Below are 26,351 nucleotides of genomic sequence, written 5' to 3'. Positions count from 1 at the left end.
TTTCAGAAGCATTCCTTTTAAGCATATTCACTTATTGAACTTTTTTGGAAGAGCCAACATGGAAGGAGGGCAAACAAGTTGTGGTTTTAAACATTCTTTCATGTATTTGGCTCTAAAACTCTTATACAGAAAGTGATTTTGTCTAACCGAGTCACGGAGATCATGTGCTTCTGAGGGCCTTCCAGTTTAGCTAAAAACACTGACTTATATCAGACAAGATTCTTTGTCCTTTTTTTCTCCTTGTTCCCTTTAGCCATGTCTCTACTATGTTTGTTACTTTGGGGGTTTTTTAGCAGATTTCTTTTTACTTTATCACCTCTAACATGTAACTTCTAGTCTGAGAGATTATGTTTTATTTATAAATCAGCTGAGTCAGTTATGCTCACTCTATACCTATGAAGTCCAAGAGATTTAGGCTCCAATTCAGGAAAGCTCTGGACTGTATAGGTGAATATGATGCTGAGAGCACTTTCCTGCATCAGATCAGTGAAAGGGAATGGATGATCCTTTGTTATTTTTGCTCTGCTTTTATTTCAGAAGTGTTGTATTAGGCACAGAATTACCGTCTTCTTATGTTGCAATTTAGTCTTGATAACTGCAACTTCTCAGTAACATTCCTGCCCAGTGACTCATAGCAGCTGTAAGCCTCAACTCTACAGAATTTAATAGCAAAAACAATCGCAGCCTGGGAAGGGCTCTGGAATTCTTTGCATCAGCTTAAGAAGATTTAACAACTTAGAGTTCTGTCCAGAGGTAAGGGTAAACATTTTAGGTACGTGTGAGGGAAGAAGGAAGAATTTGGGGTAATTGCTCTAGTTACAGTTTAAAAGTAACATATTTTGAAGGCCAAATAACTGGTGCAATGTTGCTAACGATGTATGAATGCTTTAGCAGGATGTAGCTAGTTTGATGGAATACCTCATATTAATAAACCTCATATTCAAATCTGTAATTTCTAAATTTATAATAATGTTTGTTTGTAGATGAAAGAAAGCAAGCAAAAATCCTTCAAGTCATTACCTGTCCTTTTGGCAGCTTCTCTTTTATTATTGTATTTATTAGCAATGCCATTCTTATTAACACTATACAAATAGAAATAGGCACCTGAATTCTATCTACTTTGCTGTCTCCAGAATTCAAGAACGAGAAGGCAGGCTGACAGTTCAAAACTTTCATAGCACGGAGTTTCTTTAGTGTCATCAAATCTATTTAGTAACTTGTTATTGAAAGATTTGGAAAAATATCACATTTATGGGAAATTTGAATGTGGTACTGATTGTCCAAGTAGCTTTTAAAGAAAGCCCAGGCACAGAGAAATAAAAAGGTAGAATTTTTGTTCCATAGCTTTGGAGAAATCTTTCTGCATAGCCATACACGTACACATTCCAGCTGTAATCTTTGAACACTAAATGAGTAATCATATGGATAAAATTTCAAGGTTTCAACAGAGTTGTCCTTAAACTTCATTTTTTTAAATCAGAAAGTTTTTTTTTTCAGCTAGCTGTTAAGGGCTTGTGCTTTCAACTTGAAAATATGACACTTAGTTTTTCTCACTCTGTCATGATGTGTGATAGTTAATCCACGTGTCTGTTGTCTGAGATTAAGATTTTCCTGGAAAGGGGATCTCCCCTGCACAAATTTGTTTTTTGATTTTTTGTTTTGTTTTGTAAAACCAACACAGGTGTTATAATAAAAGTCTTGGAAGTCTCTCGGCACTTACTAACTCTTTGGATTGACTAGCATCAACAACACAAAAATATATGCTAAATTATGCAATTGTTTTAGTCTGTGACATGGATTAAGATTCGTATTTGTTTTGCAGCTTTTTTGAGTGAGTGGTTTTGTTGCCTTGTGGGAGAATTTTTATCAGCAGTTGAATTCTTCTTGTATTTTTAATTATTTTACCCTGCATATGCATTTCTGGATAAGGCATTTTAAATAGCTTATAACAACCAGGGCAAATATTTAAATGAGTGGAGAAATCAGTTTAAGAAACTGACTTCCAAAGCAGTCTTCCTCTAGCAAGATTCTATGTTTCGCTGGAATGGAATTTTAGCTTTCCATATTACCAAAGAGCATGGATGTACACTTTCAGAGAACTGTTACTAATACAACCTTTTATGAAAATTTTTGTAGAAATGTGGAAAACTAAGTAAAAAAACTAAGTAAACAGTGGAAAACTAAGTAAACAGTTACCCACATTAATTCCAAGATTGAACCTGTTGGTTCAGTTAGTGTGTGCGAAGCTCTTTGAACATATATGGGGCTTGACCCTATTTACCACTTTTCTTACCACTGCTCAGTGAATCCCCTGTGATTGCAGCTGTGGGATCTGATACACTACAGGATCGATAATCCGTCTTGGGTTTACAGTCCAGCTTCCTTTCTTAGAAATTAAATTCCAGGATTAAAGTATCTTCAGCAATGTGTTTAAATAATCACATTAAGAATTTTATTCATTAGACTATTCCTCTATTTCAATATGTCTTTTGAGCATATCTTAGTTCAGTGCTAAAGCGGATACATGTGAAGTTGTATGCCAAGTACAGCCCTTATGAAGTTCCCCACAACAGGAACATGCTTTAGAAAGAGGCACCCTTTAAATAGAAAGGTGACTTCATCTGAAGGTGACAAACCAAACCAACTGCACACACTCTGCACTTCTCAATTCCTCGTTCTTTTTGTGCAGCTTGCTCGTAGTAGCTTGCACATGCTATAAGGGATGTGATCTGCCTTGATTTTGCCTGATAGTCTTATTAGTTTAGTTTAGTTTAGTTTATTTCTAACATAAATTTCTCTGAACAGTAAGCAAGATTTACTTGATAGTCTTTTTTAGAAAAATAAGAACAGTGTAGTTGTAAAGCTGTGAAACTCTCTTAAGATTGATTGTGATACTCAGACATTCACGTGTCAGTGGAATCATGATAGAACAGTTTGAATATTCAGACTGATGTGAGGGGGAACAGTGTGCTTTTAATAATGACAGCAACAAAGAATGAAGCAGAACAGTTAAGTATGAATCTTCCGGTGAAAAAAATATAGTCACTTCTCTCCTAGAAAACATATTTACGATTTGCGTGGAGGCAAGACAGCAGTTATCAGCGATAGATCATTTGCAGGTTGTCCAGATAGCTGATGTGTTCTTTGGTCACTCCTTTCACAGACAGTGTCATTGCAACGGATGGTAACAGCTGCTTTCAAAACAGTGGTGGCTGCAATAGCCATATTTACCACTGTCATAAAGGGAAAGTGCATGTTTTATCATGGCAGAAACTTCTGAAATCTGAATTAACAATAGAATTCAATGCCAGGGAAGTCTTGCAGATTCTCACATCCCCCTCTGTTTTTAAGCCTGAAATTCATAGGATTTACCCCTTAAAATAGTAAGAGAACTTGTTGCATTGAATTATGGTAAAGTTTTTAATTTAAATGATGTAACATTTCTTTGGTTAGCACGAAGAACAACTTACAGCTTGAAATTTTGTGGCACAGAAATAACTTAGCCTAAGATTTCAGTTTATACTTTCTACTCAAGAAACATTTTATAGGTAATTTTTAATGGATTCCTTTGGAATCCTTGGACATCAGCTTAGTATAGTGCTTTGCGGCTTAGCGGTAGGTGTTACATATGTTCAAAATGTTTAAAAAAAACCTTCTGAGCTCTCTGTAACAAGAGTCAATGGGTGCAGAGTACCTCAACACCTTCCGTCTGCATCAGTCCAGTGCAAAAGTGGTAGAACAACCTTTATACAGATATACTTGGGCCTCACAACTTTATGCTTTCTAAAAATAAAAAAAATGCTGCTTACTTAGATAAGACAACTGTTATTTCAAAAAGCATCCTAAGTATTTTATAGGTAGGTGTTGAAAACCTGAAATTTGGCTGGGCTGTAATTTGTAGTCTTGCATGAGGTTTTCAGAGATTGGTGAACATCAAGTTAGACTTGCCCAATTTTACAGGAACTTAAAAGCACACCTCACACAAGACCTTGCTTATGTTTGTACAGGAAAAAGCACAGTCTGTCAAAGTTCTACTGGTGTTTTCTATTAATTCCTGTAGAAACCTGAGTTCCATAAAGTTGGTGTTTTGATAGGTACATGCTGACATTGAATCATTAATCTCTATTACAGGTCTTATGTTTTGTCTAACCGCCAACATTTTAACATGTAGTTGGCTGATTTTGTTTAGTAAGTAGAAAAAGCAGAGTGGACACATATTTTGGTTTAAAGAGGCATTAGCATATGCTAAATGAAAATATTTTACATTTAAAAAAACCCAACAACATTCCTCAGTTGATAGCTTGGAGCAGTTTAACTCATCGATATAGAATTGGTTCATATATAACCTAGGTAAATATTTTAGTAATCAGAGGCCTTGGTTTCTCATCTGTGAGCTGATTAGCACCTATCTACCTTACACAAAACTGTGAAGTTTTATCAGTTAATGTTTCCAAGGCACTGAGATACAATGGTGACTGTTTTGGCATATAAAATAATTTTCATATGAAATAAGAGGATTTAAAATGCTGTGCATCATACAGTAGAAAACATGCATAGCTGTTGGTTGAAAGATGTCATCCTTGTCACTGTTAGCATAAGAGTTGATAACTATTATGCATTTTTCCCCAAAGTTATAACAGTAGAATTACCTCCATCTTCTCTTGGCACACAAAAGTTCCACAAATCTTTATTTCAAGGACAACTAGCCCAATTCAGATTTTAATTACTGGAATATAACAGAGAGCTTTCTCCCAACTTTAAAGGACCAACAAAGAATGTCGCCCTGCTTTTCAGAGTATTTTAAAATGTTATTTTGCTCTCGTCTTGTTTCACAATAAAATGCATGGGTTTAAATCTTGAATAGCTTTCCAAAAATAAATGGAGAGCTCTGACACGAAGTGGATAAATCACGTTTTTACTAGGTTTTGGAGTTGTACTTGATCAGACTCTTTTAGACATTTGTAATGCAGCCTAAATATACATTATATTTACAATATGTAAGAAAATAATTATAGGTTAAATGAGTTATTTAAGATGTCAGATCAAGATATTTAATGTTTGAGTTAACTAGTTTTTCATTTGTTCCTTTACTTCACAGCTTCCAAAGAATGAAAATTTTGATAATGATTGATTTTGTCCTTGCAGCGAGCTTGATGGATGCCACTGGCAGCTCTGTAAGTTCTAGCAATTAAATTTGCCTATAGAGTGTCTTCTAAATATTTCATACCTTGTCCTCCATTGTGCTAACAATGTATCTCAGCTACATGGAATGGCAGAACCTTTGATGGAAAAGATTAGAATTCAGAACGAAACTGAAAGACTGGGGAAATAACCTCACATGAGCGGGGACAAGTTTCCAATAAGGAAGGAGGAAAAATGCATAAATACACAATGGAAAATAAATGACTGGGCAATAGCACTGAAGAAAGTAATCTAGTCAGCTTGTTACTGGATCTGACATGAAGTATTAATAGGAGTCAATAGAATATCTTTCCTAAAAAAGGTATCATATGATGCATTAACAGGCACATTGTACAGAAGGCATATTGTACAGAAGGCACGTAAGTCAGCTATACTGTCATTCAGGGTTAATGCCAACTCAGAATAACACTTTTGGTTTTGAGCAGCATACTTACGGAAAGGCAAAACCCAGGAACTTCTGAAGCAGTCCCAGCAGCAGTAGTATTTCTGGTCATTGACATGCAGGATGAAGAATGTTTCTGTCCTTTTCTACCTTGTCTGCTTGCCATACAGTTTTTTTCCAAATAATATCCACAGCTTCATATTCTTACTTTTCTCATGTTATTACACTATATTATAATTCACACTAAAAAACAATGATCGAAGCTCCTTCACTTCTCGCTCCCCAAACCTTCTGCTATGTATTCTGCCTCTCCAACAAAACCCCTAAGACAATCACACTTACTCCCCTGCTTAAAATACCTATAACCTCACCAGTCCTGCAGTGCCTGTCTTGACTGTCCTTTCTAGTTTGATATTCAGTTCCTAACTCACGGGGACCCGGGAGATTGAATTGTTGATTCATAATTGCCTAGATGGAAGTGGTTGCTGAATTTACAACTAGGTAAGCATCATTGTTTGTGGCTTACATTATCTTATAGAAGCCTTTTGTTCAGATAAGTAGCTCTATAGGGACAGAATAGGAAGCACCTGCTTCTGTAATTACTTCTGCTCAGTGGAGAAAAATATTACTAATTTTTATAGAAGCCTACTGAAAAAAAAAAGACATTACCATGGAATGCATTTCCTTTCTTTTGATATTTTTTTTCATTTGGAATTTTACGGGCTTTAGCTGACACTGTGACTAAAAACTGGGGGCATTCTGAATTTTCTCTCTAAGTTTTCACATTTAAATCTCATTAAAACACTAACTGCAATAGAGATTTTTTGGAGTGCATTCAGATTCTAAAACTACAGGAACTAACACCTCAAGTAAAAAAAAATGTATTTTTATAGTTTTCATAAAGTATTCTGAGTCACCAATTTTAATGGAAGGTCAGTAGCTGCTAAATAATTCACACAATAATGAAATAAAGATTGTGAATGCACGTTAATTGCAGCAGCTGGTTAAATATGGGACCACATGTCCAAGAGAGGAGCTGTCAGCAGTTATTAGATAATTGCTTCTCAATGTGTAGTACAAACAGTTGCTTCACTGAAACAGAAGGAACAGGTTATGTTCAGTCTGGTTTCAGTCACTGGGCACTACTGTCCACTGGAGACAGTAACAATCAAATTCACTTTTTTTGAGTATTTCAACATAGTAATAGCTTAATAGTTCCGTATCTAACAAAACGAATAGCAAGATGTTATAGCTGCTGAGCTGTACCCCTAAGTTACATTTTGCTTCTATATTACTTTAGCTGTGCACTAGTTTAACTCCAATGACTTTAAAAGAGTTATCCTCTGAAAAATGTAGTAGTATGTTAAAAGAAGAGTCTGGTAACCTGCAGATCTAAAAGCCGCATTGATCCACTCGAAAGTCACACAGCAAACTTGTGATTGTCCCATGGGAAAAATAAGTGTGAAATTCCAAATATAAGAGTTGTGATTTTGCTTCCCAGCAGTAAAGTGTGATGGGATTTGTCTGGAGTTGACACAAAGAGACGTCAGTGAGGAGGCTGGAGTTAGGAAGAGAAAGCAAAGCGCCAGATACCAGTACTTTTCATATGTAGGCTATTTTCAAAACTCTTTTTCTGCTCAGTCATTTGTTTCTCATGGTGTAGTTATTCAGTATGGCTGGTGATCTCTTGATTGTCACTGTTTACCAGAAATGTGAGCTTAAATCCTTTTTGTCAGGGAACTGCTATGTGTAATGTGGATATATTACTGTTCACCCCATAATGAGTGTGTTGTCTGTAAAGCAGGTGAAAATCGGCTCAGAACTGAAGGTAGCTCTTTGTGGTGCAGAGCTTGCCACATGTTAAAGAGACCAACAACTCACCTGAAGTCTGGCCTATGAAATCACAAGGGCCTGGTGGGAGGGGCCACCATTTCTAGAATCACCCAGATTTTTCCTATTGTATTTTATCATGTTCTCAAAGGTTGTGGGTACTGACTTAAGGCTGATACAGGCTAACCTTCTCAATAAGCAAATGCTGCAGTAAAACTGGCAAATGTGGCATTTGCCACTCTTAATATGATTAGGATTAATATTTGGTCTGACTATTAATCTGGGGTTTTTTTTGACAGCTTTATTCTATAGTTTGCATTTGCTCATGAGGGTGAGCTTGGAATTTTTTATTTTTCTTTTAATTATTTAGTCACTCTCTCTCAACCCACCTGTGCAGCTCTTGGTTTCTCCATAATTTTCTGAATGCGCTCAGGACTAGTCTGAGAATTTGCAGAGACCTGTCAAGGAAGCCTCTTCTGAGCTTCCCAGTTCAACTGATCTTTCCTGAAGGGTTTATATAAAGCTGCAGATACAAGTTGAGACATCCACCCTGAACAGACTGCATAAGAGTGCATCCTTTCTTTGTAATATGCAGCATGTCACACATTAACCAGTGCTTATGATCAAATAGCATCCCTCTAAGACACTGTAGCAAGTTTGTCTCTATATGTTGATAAATTTTATGCATTTTCTTCTCATTTCATGCTAGAAGAAAAAGAGTGTATGCTAGGGTTCTTGTATAGCTAGGAACAACTAAAAAAGATTTTTAAGGGAGTATTCTTAAGATAGGACTCTAGGGATATTAGGTCATTGGCTACTTTGTTTATTCTTTTAAAATTATTAGTGTTTGGTAAACATGGCTCGTACTTTACAGCTCCTCCTTGTGGTCAAGCACCTCAATGGCTTCTCAGAACCCAGCAGCAAGCAGACGGTGTGAGTTTGCAGACCCACCTGCTGTCAAAGCAGCCTGGCATGGGCAGCCCAAACCTAGAGAGGCAGTTGAACCTTTTCCTTTCAGACAGGTCGCTTACAAACTGACTACTCCTGCCACGTGTGTTTTGCCCATTCTTTTATTCCACCATTTATATTAGATTGCAGTTAAGTATTAATTAAAGCAAGCATCTGATGCACTGCAGGGTTGTTCTGCAAAGTCTGATCATCAAACTTTTCATTGTGACTGAAGATTGCAGGCAAATGGAACATGGTGGCTAGGAACCATTTTACTGAACTCATGGACATATATTCTTTTATCTTCAAATACTCTCTTGAAATGTCTCTAGTTCATTTGTCTATTTCTTTAAAGTGCATTGCATCCTCCCTAGTGAAAAAAACAAAGGGGCCTGCAACACGTATTTCTATCAGAAATAAAAAGTAGTAGTCATTACACAGTCTATATGGATGTTCCTTGACAATAGCGGAAGTTTCTCTGCTTTTTTAATTGTGAAAAAATGTGCATGTAGCAGAGTCTCAAAATGCAGATTCTGTTAGTTTAATTCACAAAGTTTATTCTTGGTGTTTTGATGAATGTTACTGCAAGGAAGTCAGTCTAACCAGAACCATGTTTGTGCTGTATGGAAAGCTACAGAATGGAATCAGCTTCTCAGATAGAAGGAAACAAAAACAAAAACAAAACCAAAACCGTGCAGCAAGAAAGTGACAGGAAGCATTTTGGTGAGAGTGTTCATGGAAAATAGGTGAAGCCTGAACCTGATACAAATGAAAGTATGTGGATGCTACTGGAGGCTCACATCAGCATGCTACTTCAGATCTCTCTGTAGTTCAATGTGACATCAGCCCTTCCATATGGATGGCAAGTGTTACAGGTCTACATCCTTAGCTCATGTAAATAATGCTGCTTTATCAATAAGGTTCCACCAATTTAAAACTACTGCTTATTTGATCTTGCATATCAGATTTCCAAAAGGTTGCCCTCTGATTTTGCTTTTACAGTGCTAGATGTGCTCTTGGACAAGCACCATAGCTACTAAACTCTGTTTGCTCATATAAAATTGCAGATACAATGTTACGGATGCAAAACCTCATGTCACATTTGTAAAATGTGTCATGAAAATCCAAAGGCTTTTTCCCCATGTTGAAATCAAATTTGTTTAATATCTATTTGAAACCCTACAGGCTGTTTTAAATTAAGTACCCTAAACTAGGTTCTGTTCACTTTGGCTATTTTACTGTAGCCATTAATCTAAAACCATTTTATTTCTTGCTTTGCATACACTGAGCATGTCAGAATTTTGAAGTTATTCCAGCTCTCTTGTCATGTATCCATATTTGCACCAGGGTGAAATGAGTGCTAGGTATCACCGTATCAGAATTGCTGCATTTCTCACCCACCCACTCTGCAGGGCAAAGTTAAGTGTACAAATCACAGCATAATATTGATTTCAAGTTTTTAACTTCTATTTTCCATGCATATTTGCAGCTTCTTAGGGACTGTTTATTTTAGCATGCCAAAAATGAGCTTGAAACTTTACAATATTTATGTTGGCATTGTTAAGATTCTTATGATAAGAAGTGCATAATCTAAAAGCATTTGAAAAATGCACAATTAAGTTGAGAACTACCAATGTGGACTGTATTTCCTTAAATCTCTGGAATTTTAGAACCTTCGCAATGTTAGTAGCAGCCCTCACTGGGTAGTAAATCTCTGTACAGGGCAGGTGGTAGATAATAAGCAATCTTTATGATAGGGGCTGTGCTATAGTGTTTTTCCCTTAAGTTCCCTCTGCATGTTTGCAGTGAGAGCTGGTAGTTAGAGCCACTAATCACAGAATCACAGAATGTTAGGGATTGGAAGGGACCTCAAAAGATCATCTAGTCCAATCCCCCTGCCAGAGCAGGAACAACTAGATGTGGAATGTGCCCAGGCAGGTTTTGAATGTCTCCAGAGTAGGAGGCTCCACAACCTCCCTGGGCAGCCTCTTCCAGTGTTCTGTCACCCTCACTGAGAAGAAGTTTCTTCTCAAATTTAAGTGGAACCTCTGGTGTTCCAGTTTGAACCTATTACCCCTTGTCCTACCACTGGTTATCACTGAGAAGAGCCCGGCTCCATTCTCGTGACACTAGGAGAGTTTAGAGATCATGGAAGGAGGGGTTGGCCACTTGGGAAGAATATATAAGGCTGTTGTCAGAGGATGTAGGGAGGCAGCTAGGAAAGCGAAGGCCTCCTTAGAATTAAACCTGGTGAGGGGGATCAAGGACAACAGAAAGAGCTTTTTCAAATACATGGCAGATAAACCTAACACCAGAGGCAATATAGGTCCACTGATGAATGAGATGGGTGCCCTGGTGACAGAAGATACAGAGAAGGCAGAGTTACCGAATGCCTTCTTTGTCTCTGTCTGCTCTGCCGGAGGCTGTCCTGAGAAGCCCCGTACCCCTGAGGCCCCAGAGGAAGTCAGGACAACGGAGGAGTTTGCCTCAGTCGATGAGGACTGGGTTAGGGAGCAATTAAGCAATCTGGACATCCATAAATCCATGGGTCCAGATGGGATGCACCCTCGGGTACTGAGGAAGCTGGCTGAGGTCATTGCTGGACCACTCTCCATCATCTTTGCCAAGTCTTGGGAAACGGGAGAGGTGCCTGGAGGAAAGCAAATGTCACTCCAGTCTTCAAAAAGGGCAAGAAGGAGGACCCGGGTAACTATAGACCGGTCAGCCTCACCTCCATCCCTGGGAAAGTGATGGAACAACTTATCTTTGGTGCCATCTCAAGGCATATCAAGGATAAGAGGGTCATTAGGGGCAGTCGACATGGCTTCATCAAGGGGAAGTCGTGCTTGACCAACCTCATAGCCTTTTATGATTACACTAAAGAGAAAGTCTGTTTGCGAAGCAAGTATATATTTGGACACTCTGTAATATTCAAAATAATTCTAAATAGAGGTAGCAACTGAGGTGGAAGGCAGCACACTGTAGCAAATTATGACGAAAATTCAAGATAAAATTTATGTATGGTTTGGTTGGTTGGGGTTTTTTTTTGTGTCACAGGTTAAACATGACAAAAAATTGTCGATTTTACAATATGTTTTGCTCTCTAGGATCTACAGAACTGTTTTCAAGAGCAGATACAACTTCAGGGCCAGGTGAGGCTTCTGGAACATCGTGTGCAACAGCAGCAGTTAAAAATTATACAGCTTTTAGAGAAGAAAGAGGTTCAGTACAGTGACAGAGGAGATGAAAACAGCGTCATTGACTTGGGAGGAAAAAGACAGTATTCAGGTTAGAAATGAAACTGTTCTTTTCATTTCTATTCATTGTAATGATACCCAGAAGCTTTAGCACAATTGGGCCCATTGACTTATTGTTTTAAAAGCTCATAGAAAATTGTTTGTTTACAAGACAGTGTTCAGCTTTTATGTAGGCCTCCTGCCACTGAGAAAAATTGTTAATGTCCCATGGGATAAATCAAATCAGGATTTAAGTGGTTTATCGATTTATAAATAAGTTTATAAATATATAAATATAAATTTATAAATTTAAAAACAATCAGTGGACAATAAATTCAGAATAAATATCAGCAATAAAACAGATAAAAGCCAATATTAGACATTTTAAAATGGTTAATAAACAGTTACAGATTTCTAAACACCCTTCTTTGACCGATCTCAAAAATTTTAACCCACAGGGTCAGTTCACATTCACCCATTCACTGGGTTGTGTCGGTTACAAGCAAACACCAACTCTGTTCCAATCTGTGAAGTCCCCGAGACGTCCATATTTACACACATAAGCCTGCCAGAATGACATCTGCATCTCAGTAATAATGTAGTTCAGAACATTACAGCTTCTAAAATACTGGTTTTAAATTGTTTTTGTGATCTCACCAGCACCCTGATGGTAATCTGGTCCCTCTGCAGTGGAAGAAGACTAAGGGTGTTAGCCTATAGCAGATGGAGTGAGGCCCAAACTTCTGAAGTAATAAAACTTCATCCAAACCAATGGTTGGATTCAAAATACAATTTGGGGGTCTGATTCCTGGATGGTCTTCATTTCTAGTTGTCCAGTGCTGGAGAGTCTAAACTTCCGTCATTTTTAATAGCTTTGTTTGGATATACTTGTAGTGATTATGCTACTCAAAGAAATCACAACATATAACAAGGCATCAATGTCATAAATCACCATTAAAATGAAATTAAAAGCAGTTGTAAGTCTGATTTTAAATTTATTTAATTTATTTTATTTATATGTTCAGCATCCTGGAATACTCTGTTTTTATTATTATGGCTGACTCATTTGTTACAGGAAAAGCTTATTAAAACCACATTTAACTGAAACATATTTGTCCTTTCTTAGCATAAGCCTGGGTTTATTTTCTTATAAAATGATTCTAAATAACAAATAAAAATATTTAAATAACAAATCTAAGTTGTTCTGGTTTTTGATGATTTTTTCCCTTTTTTTTTTTTTTTTTACTTTCCTTATATCTTGGAAAATACTTTTCCCTTTTGATACTGCATTATTTCATTCTAACTACTGCAGCAGTTTAATTCCAAAAGAGCTAGATAGTTTGGGGTTAGATAGTGAGGGAGACATTCCACACTATATACACCTGCTAAAAACTAAAATATGCTTAAGTGTTTTGCTAACCTACTAAGAAAATAATGGACAAGAAAAGCTATTTTCTATAAGCCAATCAAACATTCTCTAGAAGGACAACTTAGCTGTTATATATCACATTTTCTATTAGGGTTTATTCAAATCCTGGCATAGCTATTTGTTTTCAATATGAAGCGTTTATTTTCTGTGTCTAATCTTCACTGACACTTTCACTGAAAATAAATATAATAGTTCAGAAAGTTCCAAACTGTCCTGGAAGTTCAGCCAACATGTTCATAAAAGTTTCAGGGAAAATCTTACAGTTAATCAGCCCTACCTTTGCCAGGAAAAAGAGATGTTGAAAATTATACGTCTTTCCTGTATGACTGCTTGACGGTAGATTACATATAAACAAAGAACTCCTTTCATTTCTTAACTCCTAGAGGAAAAAGATAAGATTATACAATTACATTGCTGTTATATTTTCGTGGGCTCTGAATTTTGTCATTGCTGTGAATGCCGATTAGTCATAAAAAACAATGGAGACCAGACTGTAAATAGTACCAAGCTGAAGTGGAATCACTTTACACATACAACACACTTTTGGGGGGTAGTCCTATGTATTTTTGCACCTGTTTGGTACAAGGGACAACAGTATCAGGTCCAGAAATTGTTTCCCTTTTCTAACACTGGTGGTTCCATGCTCTTGTGTTTGGCAGTTCTCTTGCAGACTTTCTGGACATAAAACTACATATTTGTTTTTAAAGGTTACTGTGTGGTTTATACATAGAGAAGTTACATGGTTGTACCAGGATTCTAATGTGGTTTATACCATTGTAAATTAAAAGTGACACCACCAGAGGAATTATTTTACTAGTCAAATTAAAACAAAAATGATAGTATTTTATGGTGGAAAAAAATCTTATTTTAAAGAAATGACAACATAATTACAGCTCAATAAAGTTTTAAAACAACACAAATACAAGTATGCGTGCAAAAGTCACAAAAAGTATTTGCAGAGGCATTGCCTTTGTATTAGCCTGATTCATATGTGACTCGTATGATGTGACTTGATTTCTGTTATTGACTTGATTTCTGATTTTGCCAGTAAGTATAGGACTGAAAATACTGTCCAATGAATGTTTTGTGAGCAGATTGTGCAGAAATCTACAATGATGGCCATAAGCAAAGTGGATTTTATAAGCTGAAACCAATCCAGAGTCCTACTGAATTCCTTGCCTTCTGTGACATGTCTGAAGGGGGTGGTTGGACTGTTTTTCAGAGACGTTCTGATGGCAGCCAGAATTTTGATAGGTAAGTAGTAGAATTAGTCATTAAAATTGGAAACAAAGTGGAGAAACAATAAACCAGATAGAGCTAAGTTAAATCCTAACTTGAGAATCATATGGTAAGTTGTTACCTCAGATAAAAGGGAGGAATGGTTGTTGTTTGGGACAAACTCCAGATGAGAGACCACTGCTGGCTCTCCCTTCTGGGAGATATATCTTCTGGTCTTTTTCTGACAGCTTGTGCATTTTATGTGAGGACACTTCAGTGTCAAATACATTAAGAATGGCTGGAGCAAGAACTCTTAGTGACAAGTAAAGGACTACCTTGTCTTTTGCAAATAGTAAAAACCTGGAAAAGTAAAAATGAAAGCAATCTGCTTGAACCAAAATACCATCCGCAAACAAGTATGAGAGAAACCCCACACACAGTAATTCGTAGCTTATGGTAAAATTCCTCTAGGAAAGATAAGATGGGTGAGAACTTGATTTGTGAACACCTAACCTCCTTGCCTTTGCCAAGACTCAAGCATTTGGAGAAATGTCCAGAAGTGATATTTTTGGTCTTGTGAGACTCGAATATAAAAAAACCCCACAGATATTTACAGATATTAGAAGCAACAAGAAGGTTTTTAGAGCCTCCACCTTGCCTAATTTGCTTTTCACATCTGCATCCTTCTGTGGATTTGTATATTACCTGTGTTTATAATTACTGTAACTAGCTTTACAATACCCTTATGAAACAGAAGGAATCTCCAGAGAGGATGAAAAACTGCAATCCATCCAACAAAACTTTATTATTCTTATTTTATAAAATACGGTCTGAGAAGCTACAAAAGCAATCTGCAGCAGTTTACAATTGTTACCAGCACACGCAACCCATTCTTCATCCTTGCCAGACACTAGCAGCTACTTGAGTCTCAGAGGCTGCTTTCTCTCATGACTGCCTGTTCACAGCCAAATACTTTCACCTATTTGATGAAGTATGGTTGCTTCTTATCAAGGAAATAGGTTATATTTTTGTCCCAGTTAGAACATGGCATGAAAATAGAACCCTTGAGAAAATGTTTCAAAGACACTGTGGACAGGGAAAAGATTCAATGCTTTCAGTATACACATTAATTCTTGAAACTACGCACAAGTGTGAGTTCAAAAATTGTTAGTCAAATCAAAGCTAGAAACAGCTAGCTAATACCTCAATTTGCAAAATTGTATATCCAGCTGCAGGATTTTCACAGCTTAATCAAATCACTGAAAATAAAGAAACAATGCTTGTGATACAGGTACACAATCACCTGCATTTAACCAGGAAAAATGTTTTCACTTCAGGTAAATTGTGCTATACCACAGATTGGACTGAGCTAATGTGTTTTCTTCTGGTCATAAAATCTGTTAATCTTAAACAACTTTGAACATCCTTTTTAGCTCTTCTTTTTGGACTGGGTTTCAGTGAGCAGTGCAGTGTGGGATTCAGCCTTTCACGTGTGAGAAATAGAAATAATTCTATGAAAGATCATAAGATAATAAAGTCTAAAATATTTGTTTATTAATGTTCCAAGATATAATGCACCCACAAAGAGTTCAGCAGTGGACTAGCAAGATGATCAAGGGCTGGAGCCCTTGCCCTGTGGGGGCAGGCTGAGGCTTGTTCAGCTTGGAGAAGAGGTGCCCTCAGCAGAACCTGACAGTAGCCTGCCTGCACCTACAAGGAGGTCACTGAGAAAACAGAGCAGTTTGAGAGCTCGTTGAGTAAACAGGCTCTTCACAGTGGTGTCTGGTGGGAGGATGAAAGACAAAGTACAGAAGTTGAAACAAGAGAGGTTCAGACTGGATATAAGGAAAAACTTTTTCCCTGTGAGAACATCAGCAGGTTTCCCAAAGAGGGTGTGCAGTCTCCATCCCTTGGAGGTTTCCCAGACCTGACTGGGCAAACACTAAGCAAACTGGTCTGATCTCATGGCTGACTCTGCCTTGTGTGGGATGTTGGACTAGATTAACTGCTGAAGTTCCTTCCAGTTGGAATTATTCTGTGATCTATGTCTGTATGATAAAATAACCATCCAAACAAACTTGCTTTTTTGATAAATTAGTAATTTATACTCTTTTCAGAGTCTGGACTGACTATGAAGAAGGCTTTGGAAATTTTGTTTTGCCAAATGGTGAATATTGGCTTGGAAATAAAAATCTTCATTATTTGACTAGTCAAGGTAAGATTTGTATTGTAACAATAGTCTGCTATTGTTTCTGTTTCTTTGCTCTTTCTGGGCCAATTTTTCTTACCCTTTTTGTTAGCATAAATTTTGAGTTCTGTTGTTAGTCTGCATGAACTTCACCAAGTTTCAGAACAAAACACATCTGAATATATGTTTTCTAACAAAGGGTTCAAAACTGTTATGGGGCCAATGGCATGCAGGGGGCCCCTGCCAAACAGGGAACAGTAGATAGAGGAGTATACATTAAAGTCGTTGTCTCTACCCATTTCACAGTTAGCAGTGTTAACAGTCCAGAGTCAGGCAGATGCTGCACCAATTCATTTATTATAGGGCTTTACATGGCTGCATAGGCCATTACATGAAGGTAAATCTAGGCCTGTCCTGTTGATTAGGCTAGTCTTAGAAAGCTATTTCCATCTCTCTAATATAACTTCTGTTTTGCTGTAGAATGCTGCATGTATGAAACTAACCCGGTTGACTTAGCCAGCTAATTCATCTGGAAGTCACTGCCACCTGGATGTGGTCTTAGTTTGACGTTTATTTTCAGAGTGTATGCTTATTGATTGATTCTCATTATCTTTTCATTACTACCTCAAATACCTTACTAAGATATAAAGCCTATAAGGCAAATTTTTTTAGATATTTTTTGTCTACACTTGAAAATTTATACTGGAATATTTCTAAAATTTTCTAAGGTGAATCAGGTGAATAAATAGAAAGAATAGCAAGATATGCTTTAATACACATAAAGAAGATAAAACCCCATAAAATATTCTGTGATGATAGAGATAAGATGCATGATAAAACATAGTATTTTAATCTTCTACTATAATACTTTGTTCTGAAAAGTAGTAAGATAGGCTAGTTTAACCAAAATACTTTATGTTGTTATTTCTTAAGGGAACTATACTTTAAGAATTGATCTAACTGATTTTGAAGGAGAACGGCGTTTTGCACAATATGCAAGATTTGGAGTTGCAGGTGAAGAGGTAATGAAATGTTAAACAATGACTAGAGATTTTAATGACAATCACAGGCTGCCCATGGAAGTTGTGGAGTCTCCTTCTCTGGAGACATTCAAAACCCGTCCGGACACATTCCCGTGTAACCTCACCTAGGCGTTCCTGCTCCGGCAGGGGGATTGGACTAGATGATCTTTTGAGGTCCCTTCCTATCCCTAACATTCTATGATTCTGTAGACAGACAATAAATGTAGAAGACAACAAATGTATTAATTTTCATAAAGATTTGTGTAGAACCTTATTATCATATTTTCTTTCTTACAAATGCATGGAATTTTCAAATATGTGATAATAGTGGTCTACATTGATACATCAATCTCACACTTCCTGTAAGACTCATGAATAATTTGGTTTAGCAGCCATAGATAAAAGCAGGTTTTATATTTTTGTTGATATTACCAACAATAATGGTACATGGTATTCTCATTTGTTATTATGTACTGCAGACTAACTCCAGTATGGTTTTTATTATGTCCTTTATACATAAGGTTATTGACAAATGTTACCCTTGGTAAGCATGGCATTTCTGAGCATAAAAATAGGAACAAACAGAACAGAGGAGTTTCCTCTTTGTGATTTCACTCTCTGACATGCTAAAGGTTAAAGACATACTGGAATTCCTTTTTTTTCCTTTCTTCACATTTTTCATTAGCGTTCTTATGAGATGAGCTGTGGTGAATACTCTGGTACAGCTGGTGATTCCCTTACTGGTGGATTTCATCCAGAAGTAAAATGGTGGGCTGATCATCGAGGAATGAAATTCAGTACTAGAGACAGGGATAATGACAACTATGAAGGGAACTGTGCTGAAGAGGAAAAGGCTGGCTGGTGGTTTAACAGGTATTTTGATTTTATATCAGTATTGTCAATGATTCTGCTTCATGTGTATTCATACAATAATAACGCCTAATAGAAAAGAGGATTGGCCTTTTTTGTTACATTTGCAGTCTGCCCTTGACTCCTTCCAGAGATCTCGGTGCTGGTAAGACTGAGACCCACCTCAGAAGGCTTTGGTTGTCTTTGTTATCAGACAGTAAGAAGATAATTCTGCCCCTTTAAGGTAACCAGTGTTTACACAAGTAGGTCATGTAGAGTTTGCAGATGTATCCCTGTTGTACTTCATTCTTGCATTTCTCCTGTGTTGCACTAGACCAGATGTGGCAGTACTGCAGAATATCTGACAAGTTAAGCTAGCGACAGGTTATTAAGCTTCATTTTTTTCACTTCAGTTCACAGCATCTCACTCTTATTATTCCTTCTATATCAAAATGGGAATGCATCCATTCAGTTTCTGTCAGTGAGCATGGCTGGACTGAGAGGAAGATTTTTTTTAATTAGGGTTCAGTAAAATGATTTTAAAATCCTACTTTCATACAAAATACCAATTAAAAATGAAAGGATAAAACTGGTAGCCTTAGCAGTGTCTGTATCAGTAGCTATGATCTTTCCCATGTTTAATTAGATATATGTAGCCATGAAGAGAAACTATGTGACCTAGCTGTGTGATAGAGAGGTTTAAAATACAACCCAGGAAAAGCATATTACTCTTACTGTGATCTCAGTTCACTTGGCAAGAGCTGCCAGGCTGGATCAACTCCATTGTTTCTCTCTGTTGTGTCATCCTTTGTTTCTTTTTTTAACTCCTTATTTTCCAAATTCTGTTTCCATAAGTATTCTGTTAACATCTTAACTGATATGATGTAACTGTTAACTCAATTAAATATTTATTTTAATACATTTTCACGTGGATAGTGTGTCAGCAGAATGTTTGAGACATATGGAAAAAGTCTCATGATTTTTGTAGTTCTTACAAACGCTAAGATATAAAAGGGAAAGGCAACTGTGTTGATCTTTTCCCATGAAATCAGAACTTTAGTGGATTTAGAGGAATATCTAGGCCTCAAGTAATGTAAATCTCTGATATCATGCTGCGGAGTTCATTAAGAATGGATCACCAATCACTTTTAGTCAACTGACTACATTTTTTGTCTTTTAAAAACTTTTTTTTTTTTTTTTTTTTAATATTGGATTGGTCTGGATGAAAGAATGACCCCTTTGCAAAAGTAGCTGTACAGCAGAACTTGACAGTTATTAATACCTTGTAGCTGGTGCCACATAACTACTAAAGATAGCTGACTCCTACCAGGCTAGTTCCTATTATGGCTGTGTAGCTCATGCTCTTGAAGTGACAGTCTATCTGGATAACAAAAATGAGTAACTAATAATGTTATTCCACAGCCTAGCTACCAACTTTTTTATGCTAAGCCTAACATAAAACCAAATACTGCAGAATATTAGAAATTTTCAATATCCTTATATCCTCCCCAAAAACAACAGTCCTGGCAGAGAAAGGAAAGCACTCAGAACACATATTTGTCATGCACAGATTGGCAAACATAGAAGGAATTACTGCACTTGGCTGGTTTGTATAGGAGCTCCCAGCTATGAAGGCATTTTTTATGGGCAACTCTATGCTATCTGGACTAATGAAGTACAGAAATGCCATGATAATGTGAATACCATGGGATGTGACACAAGCGAGGTGACATGGAAGTAGCTCAGATCTAGTTTAAAGCCACTGGTCCTGCTCCAGCTCAGCACTTGTTGTTCTGGAGTTCAAAAAAACGGCCTCTCTGCATTCTTTTGTAAACAAAGCTCTAGAACAGATTTTCAGCTTGGATGTAAATCCACAGAGCTGGGTTCACTCTGGTACTGTAGCTAGGTCATAAGTTTTCCTGCATCCAGGGCATTGCAAAGGTCAGTAAGTTCACAACTGGTGAAAGAAGAGCTAAACTGCCTAGTTGGACATAAGCTTATTCTCTTCCCAGCACTCCCAGTTTTAGTTACACTGTGCATGGTTGATCACAGTGGATCTGCCAGGCATCAAGCTGCGGCCACAGGTCTCACTGCCTCAGGCTTCCTGGGGACAACATATCTATAACCATGTGAGGCCATACTGGAGTCAGTTGGTCCAGGCAGAATTCAAACAGTTCTTCTGGGAACCGACTCCTCACATCTGTCCTACAGTTAATGTGTCATTCAGGTAAAGTATCCACAGATAATCGTGAGTTGTCTGTACTCTTGAAACTACTGTCGTGCAGTTTTTTACTTTAAAAATTAGCCTGTCAGAAAGAAAGGAAGAATATAGGCTAACTTTAAGGTGTTTATTGAGTTGTGAATAATGAATGTTGCTTCAGAATATCATATCTATAGTCACATGCCAGTTGTTTCTTTAATATGTTCAGTTACTTCAGACAGCATGCAGTTGGTTACTGAATCCTGTACATTTTTGCTATAGGTGCCTCCCAGCACTAATTAGAGTTGTTACTGGCTCATGTTCCTGTTGACAAAATAATGATTTGCCTGCTTCCATCAAAGGAATGAAAGGAGTTCAGGTGATCTAGATACCTCTTAGCAATTACGATTCTTCTAGTGAAATCTGTGTTTTAATTCAAAATAGAGAGTGCCTGCTCAGTGCAGAATTTGTATGGCTAGTAGGATTATGTCGGCTCTGATACAAGTTTGTCATTCTCAGAAACAAAGTCACTTTTAGTACCTACAGTTTATAAGCTTTCAACCAGCATATTACCAAAATTGAGCTTAAAAAATATAAGCAAATGAGTAAGCATATATATGTGAGAATTTTCCTATGAGGTTTTTATCACAGTTTTTAGTTCAGTTCTCAAAAACTGTTGTTAATGAAGTGTAAGCAAAGCCAAAGAGACTAAGGTTTGCCAGTAATGATATCCATAAGGTTCATTTGGACTGTGTTCTCTTTGCATATTTTCCTGAAGTCTGCTTTTGAGATCCATCATGGTGTTTGACAGCTAGATATTAACAGCACTTACAACAAAATACTGAATTGGCAGATAAACCAAGCCGATTCATTCTGATGTGCTGCAGAAGCAACAAATCTTCTGCTCTCCATATAGTCACATAATGATCTAAACTTCTTTCTTGTAGAAACCAAATGAGCATCAAGGTTGTACTGGTACCTATTCAAGCCTTCTGGGTTTTGCTAGGGGTTTTTGTTTGGTTGGGTTTTTTTTTGTTTCTTTGTTTTAACCACTGTATTTAATAAACTGTAAGAGCATTTCTGCTTCAGCATGTTAAAGAAAAAAAAAATATGTACTTCATATAATCAAATATAATGCCAGCTCTGGTGAACCAGTGAATTGGTATATATATGTTTAATTAGCTGTCAGATTTCATCTATTTGTAAATATAAGTTCCCAGTTGAACAGGGAAACTGATGGTGGCGTTCAGGTTCCGTCATATGAAACACCATGTGGGGTAAGTGCAGATCTTAAGAGGGGCTGCTCTGGCAGAACAAAAAGCAGAAAAGTATTTCTTGTGCAGAGTTTTGCTTGGTGTGTGCCCTGCTGCCAGCCATGACCTGAGCAACTCTGGAGTAATTCTCAACTGGAACAGATTAGCAGGCGAAACTCAGAGAGCTGGTCCAGTCAAAAATGGGGTGGAAAGAACAAAAAGAACTTTTGTTTCAAAGAAGCTAAGAGCACTTGCAGTTGTGCCCTAGTTAAACTGTGATTGTTTGGACGCACTGAAGTCCACAAATGTGAATTTTTGCAGCTGTCAAATTGGGCTGTTACCAACATGGCGAAATTTTTGACTCGCACAGCAACTATGACACAAATGCTTGCAGCTTTTCGGCCGGCGGCCTCATTTCTGTTTTGCTTTACTTTCCCACCAGGTGTCACTCTGCCAACTTGAACGGCTTGTACTACAAAGGCCCCTACACTGCAAAGACAGACAACGGCATTGTGTGGTACACTTGGCATGGGTGGTGGTATTCTCTGAAATCCGTTGTCATGAAGGTCAGACCAGCAGACTTTGAACCTAATATTGTTTAAGTATTTTATTAAGACGTTTTATCTAGTTAATCTTTCAGCAAATCAATCCAGATTAAAACAGATGGGCAGGTTTATTGCTTCTCATCTGTGCATATATAAATTTGGAATAATTCCTCTGCAACCAGTAGTTTTATGAGATGCAAATGAGAAGACAATCTGGCCTATGTATCTGTAGATACAAATACTAGTGCTAATATACATACAGAATTTTTCTTAAAGGCAGGCACTCATCTAGAAATAAGGACATCTTCATCAACATGGAGAATTTTTGGCTTCTGAAGTAACTACAAATCCTTTCACCTTTAGAAAAAGCCAGTATTGTAATTGTGTTGTCTCAAAAATGGAAATGAATTGTACTTATTACAACCAAAAACCTATTTAAATACAAGCGTAAGGCTGGTTTGTTCTGTGGATGGAACATTCTTTGGAATGGTTCAAGGCTTTAGAAGTGAGTTGCCTCTAAATTCCTCTGATTTATTTGTTGCATGTGTTGTGTACATAGTATACAAAAAAAGTAGAAAGGATGAAGCAGGGAACTGAAGGAAGAGAAGGGGTGCTACCAGGCTAGAACTGCTGGAATCCAGCATGAAGAAGTGGGTTGTCTCTTGTTGCTGAAGCATTTCTAGGGCTAGTCACATTATTTCAACCTAACGTTTTTAGATGGTCAGTAATTATGCCTTTCTTTCTTTTTTTTTTTTTTGGGGGGGTGGGTAACATTTGGTAACAACAGCTGGACTTTAATTTATTGACATTTGGAGTTTACCAAAAGGCTAAATAACAAAAGCTGCAACTAATTCTCATGTGAGCTATGCTTTGAACATAATGCATGAGTAGAGGGAAGAGTATTTCTTGTGCAACTAAAATCTGGCATTTTAGAGGTTCTTAGTGGTTGACTCTATAAATCTTTCTTTATGTATCTGTTAGACTCCACAATTGTCCAAATTTGAATGTCCAGTTCAGTCCCTTCCAAGTAGTTCTGCCTCTAAGTCCATTATCTTCTCCTTTTCTGATGTTCTTGTCTTGGCTCCCTGGGCTTTCCCCCTTCACAAGATGCAGACCCATGTTTTTCTTGTACAAGAAAAATCATCAGAGAGACTCTGCCCACTCCTGGATTTTGTGTCTAGCTCTACAATAGACTCCAATAGCCAATAATAACAAAAATTGCTGATTAGTGCTTGCTGCCATGGAGAAGGTAGGAATGCTCTCTAGAAAGCTTTCTCTCAAAATGTAACCCATTTCTGCTGAGCAGATGCAAACGAAGATTTTAAAAAACACACGGATCTGAGCCAAACTTGGGAACTTGTATTTCCCTGCTTTCCTAAAATAATTTTGCTTTTTTGGTTGGACTGCCAGTCTTTCTGCCTGTGTCCAAATACAGTTTTTGAACATGGCAGCCAGTTTCAGTCAAGCTTAACATAACTGAAACTAATTTTTGGCAATCTGTCAGCCAGTTTATAACTAAATTGATATGAATACCCATGTGTGCCCATTTTTCCTTCAATTTTCACCGTCTAAAACAAAAAGGTTGGCAAGAATCTTTGAAAGAATTGCATGGAATAAGGGAGGGAGTATGTGAAGAACAATTGGGGAGGCGGGGGGAAGAGAAGTTCATATGAAACAATCTCAGTCAATAAGATAAAGCAGATTGTGACCAAACAAAAAAAAAAAAGATAATTAAGTATAGAAAAAATGAGGTTCTGGCAGCTAAAAAGAATGTTATCATGTAAAACGGTGCTGATAAATATCTGCAGTATAGAGGTTTTGAGGTCTGTGCTTTTTGTGGTAATAGCAGGCACTCTTGATAATGCAGTCTTTTTCTAGATGTATCAGTAGATGCTGTGCTAGAGATTTCTGGCCTGTAGCACATCCCCATGTCCCTGCATCAGAGGACCAGTGGGTAGCCCTACAACTGCTTATTTGGTACCTTGTTTAATCAGTGAAACCAAATTAAACTCTGTATCTGACAGGGAGGCATACCATCATATATATGTGTGTGTATGTATATATGCATAGACTTATATACATATATATTCAGCATTCAACATTAAAACATAACATCTGATATGTATTTTTATCCAATTTTATTACAGAATTTAAAATGGGTTCCTGTGTTACTCTATGAGCAGGTTGGTAGGTATAGGTCATTAATAATATGATGGAAGTTTTAGAGTAGTTAAAAAAGATGGAAGTACAGTATTTCTCATCATGATTTTCAAATTATTTTGCTACTCTAAGAGGAGAAGAATTTAATTCATTGCAAAAACATGGATGACATTAGTAGAAATTGTAAAAACACTCTTAGTTTTTCAAGAAAAATGGAAACATTGGCTCGTGTATTTGTAGAGTACCAAGACAGATCATATTCCACATAATTTAAATAAAAGACATGGAAGATTTAAATACAGCAAGTTGGATCTCTAGCACACAGAAAAGACTCTAAATATGTACAAACTGTGCTCATAAAATCTGCAGTAATTTTTTTGTTCGCTGAAGGACAAATCCATCCTCTTTGCTTACAAGAACACTAATGAAACCTTTCAGCTGAGTGTTGTGGTTTAACTGGCAAATAGACACCAGGCAGCTCCTCACTGACTCACTGCCCCGATGGGGTGAGCGAGAGAATCAGAAGAGTAAAAGTAAGAAAACTCATGGGTTGAGATAAAACCAGTTAAATAGGTAATGCAAAAGCCACACACAAGCAAAGCAAAACAAGAGATTCATTCATTATTTCCCATGGGCAGGCAGGTGTTCAGCCATCTCCAGGACAGCTGGGCTCCATCATGTGTAATGGTTACTTGGGAAGAATCCGAACATCCCCCTCTTCCTTCTTCATACCCCTAGTTTCACATGCTGAGCATGATGTCCTATGGTCTGGAACAGCCCTTTGGCCAGCTGGGGTCAGCTGTCCCAGCCATGTCCACTGCCAGCTCCTTGTGCACCCCCAACCTACTCGCTGGAGGGGCAGTGGGAGGAGCAGAAAAGGCCTTGACTCTGTGTAAGCACTGCTCAGCAGTAGCTGAAACATCCCTGTGTTATCAATGCTGGTTTTATCACAAACCAAAAACATAGCCCCATGCTAGCTACTGTGAAGAAAATTAATTTGATCCCAGCCAAAACCAGCACACTGAGTTAGGGTGCTTTTGTCATATTCTGATATAAAACTTGACTCCCTTTCTCCATGGGAAATTATAAAATGAAGAAGGATAAGTTCTTTCTTTGTATATTTTACTATGCATTTATATGTTTATTTGGATTGAATGTTCTTCAGAACAAGGACTTCGATATCCTAGCTGTCTGAAAAGCATCTAGCATACTACCTACGAGCAATATGCACACATAGTATTTAATTCCCACCATCTTTCTGTGGGCTTTCTTTGTGTAATAAATCTTTTTGACCACATGAAAAACATGTGAAGTGTTATAATTCAAAATGGTCAAATAATTGTTCTCAAATATACAAATGCTTTATGTTCAAAAGGCGAGTTTAAATGGCTACTAGACAAGAGAGTACAGCTTGGAAAAGAATTCTTTTCTCTTCCTAGCTTGCCTGTTAATATTAATGTATTTCCTCAACAGGTATGAACATGTTCTAAGGTAGTCTTTATTCTTACAAGATAGCAAAACAAAGGCTAGTTTATTTGTTCAGGCATTAGACAGAACAATGTAATAACTCCCAAATAGCTGCAAATGAATGCATACCATTTGATACAAATCATATAACTCAACAGAAGAATAAGAATCAAGGAAATAACAAGGAAAATGTTTTGTGAGTTGTGATTTAATAAAGAACGTAATGATAGCTACCAGCAACATGTAATCAGAAATGCATCTTTGTGTAATATTTCTTCAATGAAAGCACCTTTATATTTTCAGTTGTCTATTTCTGTTTTCTTCCGTTTGCTAAAAATACTGGAGATTAAAAGAATGGAAGCCACGAGCCCAGGTGAATTAAATGAGCACTAAAAGAGCCTTATATGCTACAACATTTGTTT

At 37.2% G+C, this 26,351-nt stretch overlaps 1 protein-coding gene across 12 annotated transcripts in view; it reads left to right on the top strand.

Moving 5' to 3' along the window:
* The window catches only part of FGL1 (fibrinogen like 1), a 45,259-nt gene that overhangs the window by 6,251 nt on the left and 12,657 nt on the right, over window positions 1-26,351 (top strand). For 4 of the 12 annotated variants that reach the window (XM_021285879.2, XM_021285878.2, XM_065061095.1 and 1 more), the window contains exons 3-9: window positions 5,099-5,174; window positions 11,470-11,650; window positions 14,122-14,281; window positions 16,363-16,460; window positions 17,367-17,455; window positions 18,141-18,328; window positions 22,200-22,323. In XM_021285879.2, the coding sequence (XP_021141554.1) occupies window positions 5,109-5,174; window positions 11,470-11,650; window positions 14,122-14,281; window positions 16,363-16,460; window positions 17,367-17,455; window positions 18,141-18,328; window positions 22,200-22,323 (906 nt within the window). In that variant the 5' untranslated portion in view covers window positions 5,099-5,108. Of the gene's footprint in view, window positions 1-472; window positions 754-5,098; window positions 5,175-11,469; window positions 11,651-14,121; window positions 14,282-16,362; window positions 16,461-17,366; window positions 17,456-18,140; window positions 18,329-22,199; window positions 26,170-26,351 lie in introns of those variants that run through there. The other 8 variants (XM_065061092.1, XM_065061096.1, XM_065061093.1 and 5 more) reach the window with 5 other exon arrangements.

This window comes from Columba livia, chromosome 4 (genome assembly GCF_036013475.1).
Source record: "Columba livia isolate bColLiv1 breed racing homer chromosome 4, bColLiv1.pat.W.v2, whole genome shotgun sequence".
NCBI classification, from domain to species: Eukaryota; Metazoa; Chordata; class Aves; order Columbiformes; family Columbidae; genus Columba; species Columba livia.
Note: the sequence above shows the minus strand (reverse complement) of the source record. Positions and strands in the feature narration are given on the sequence as shown.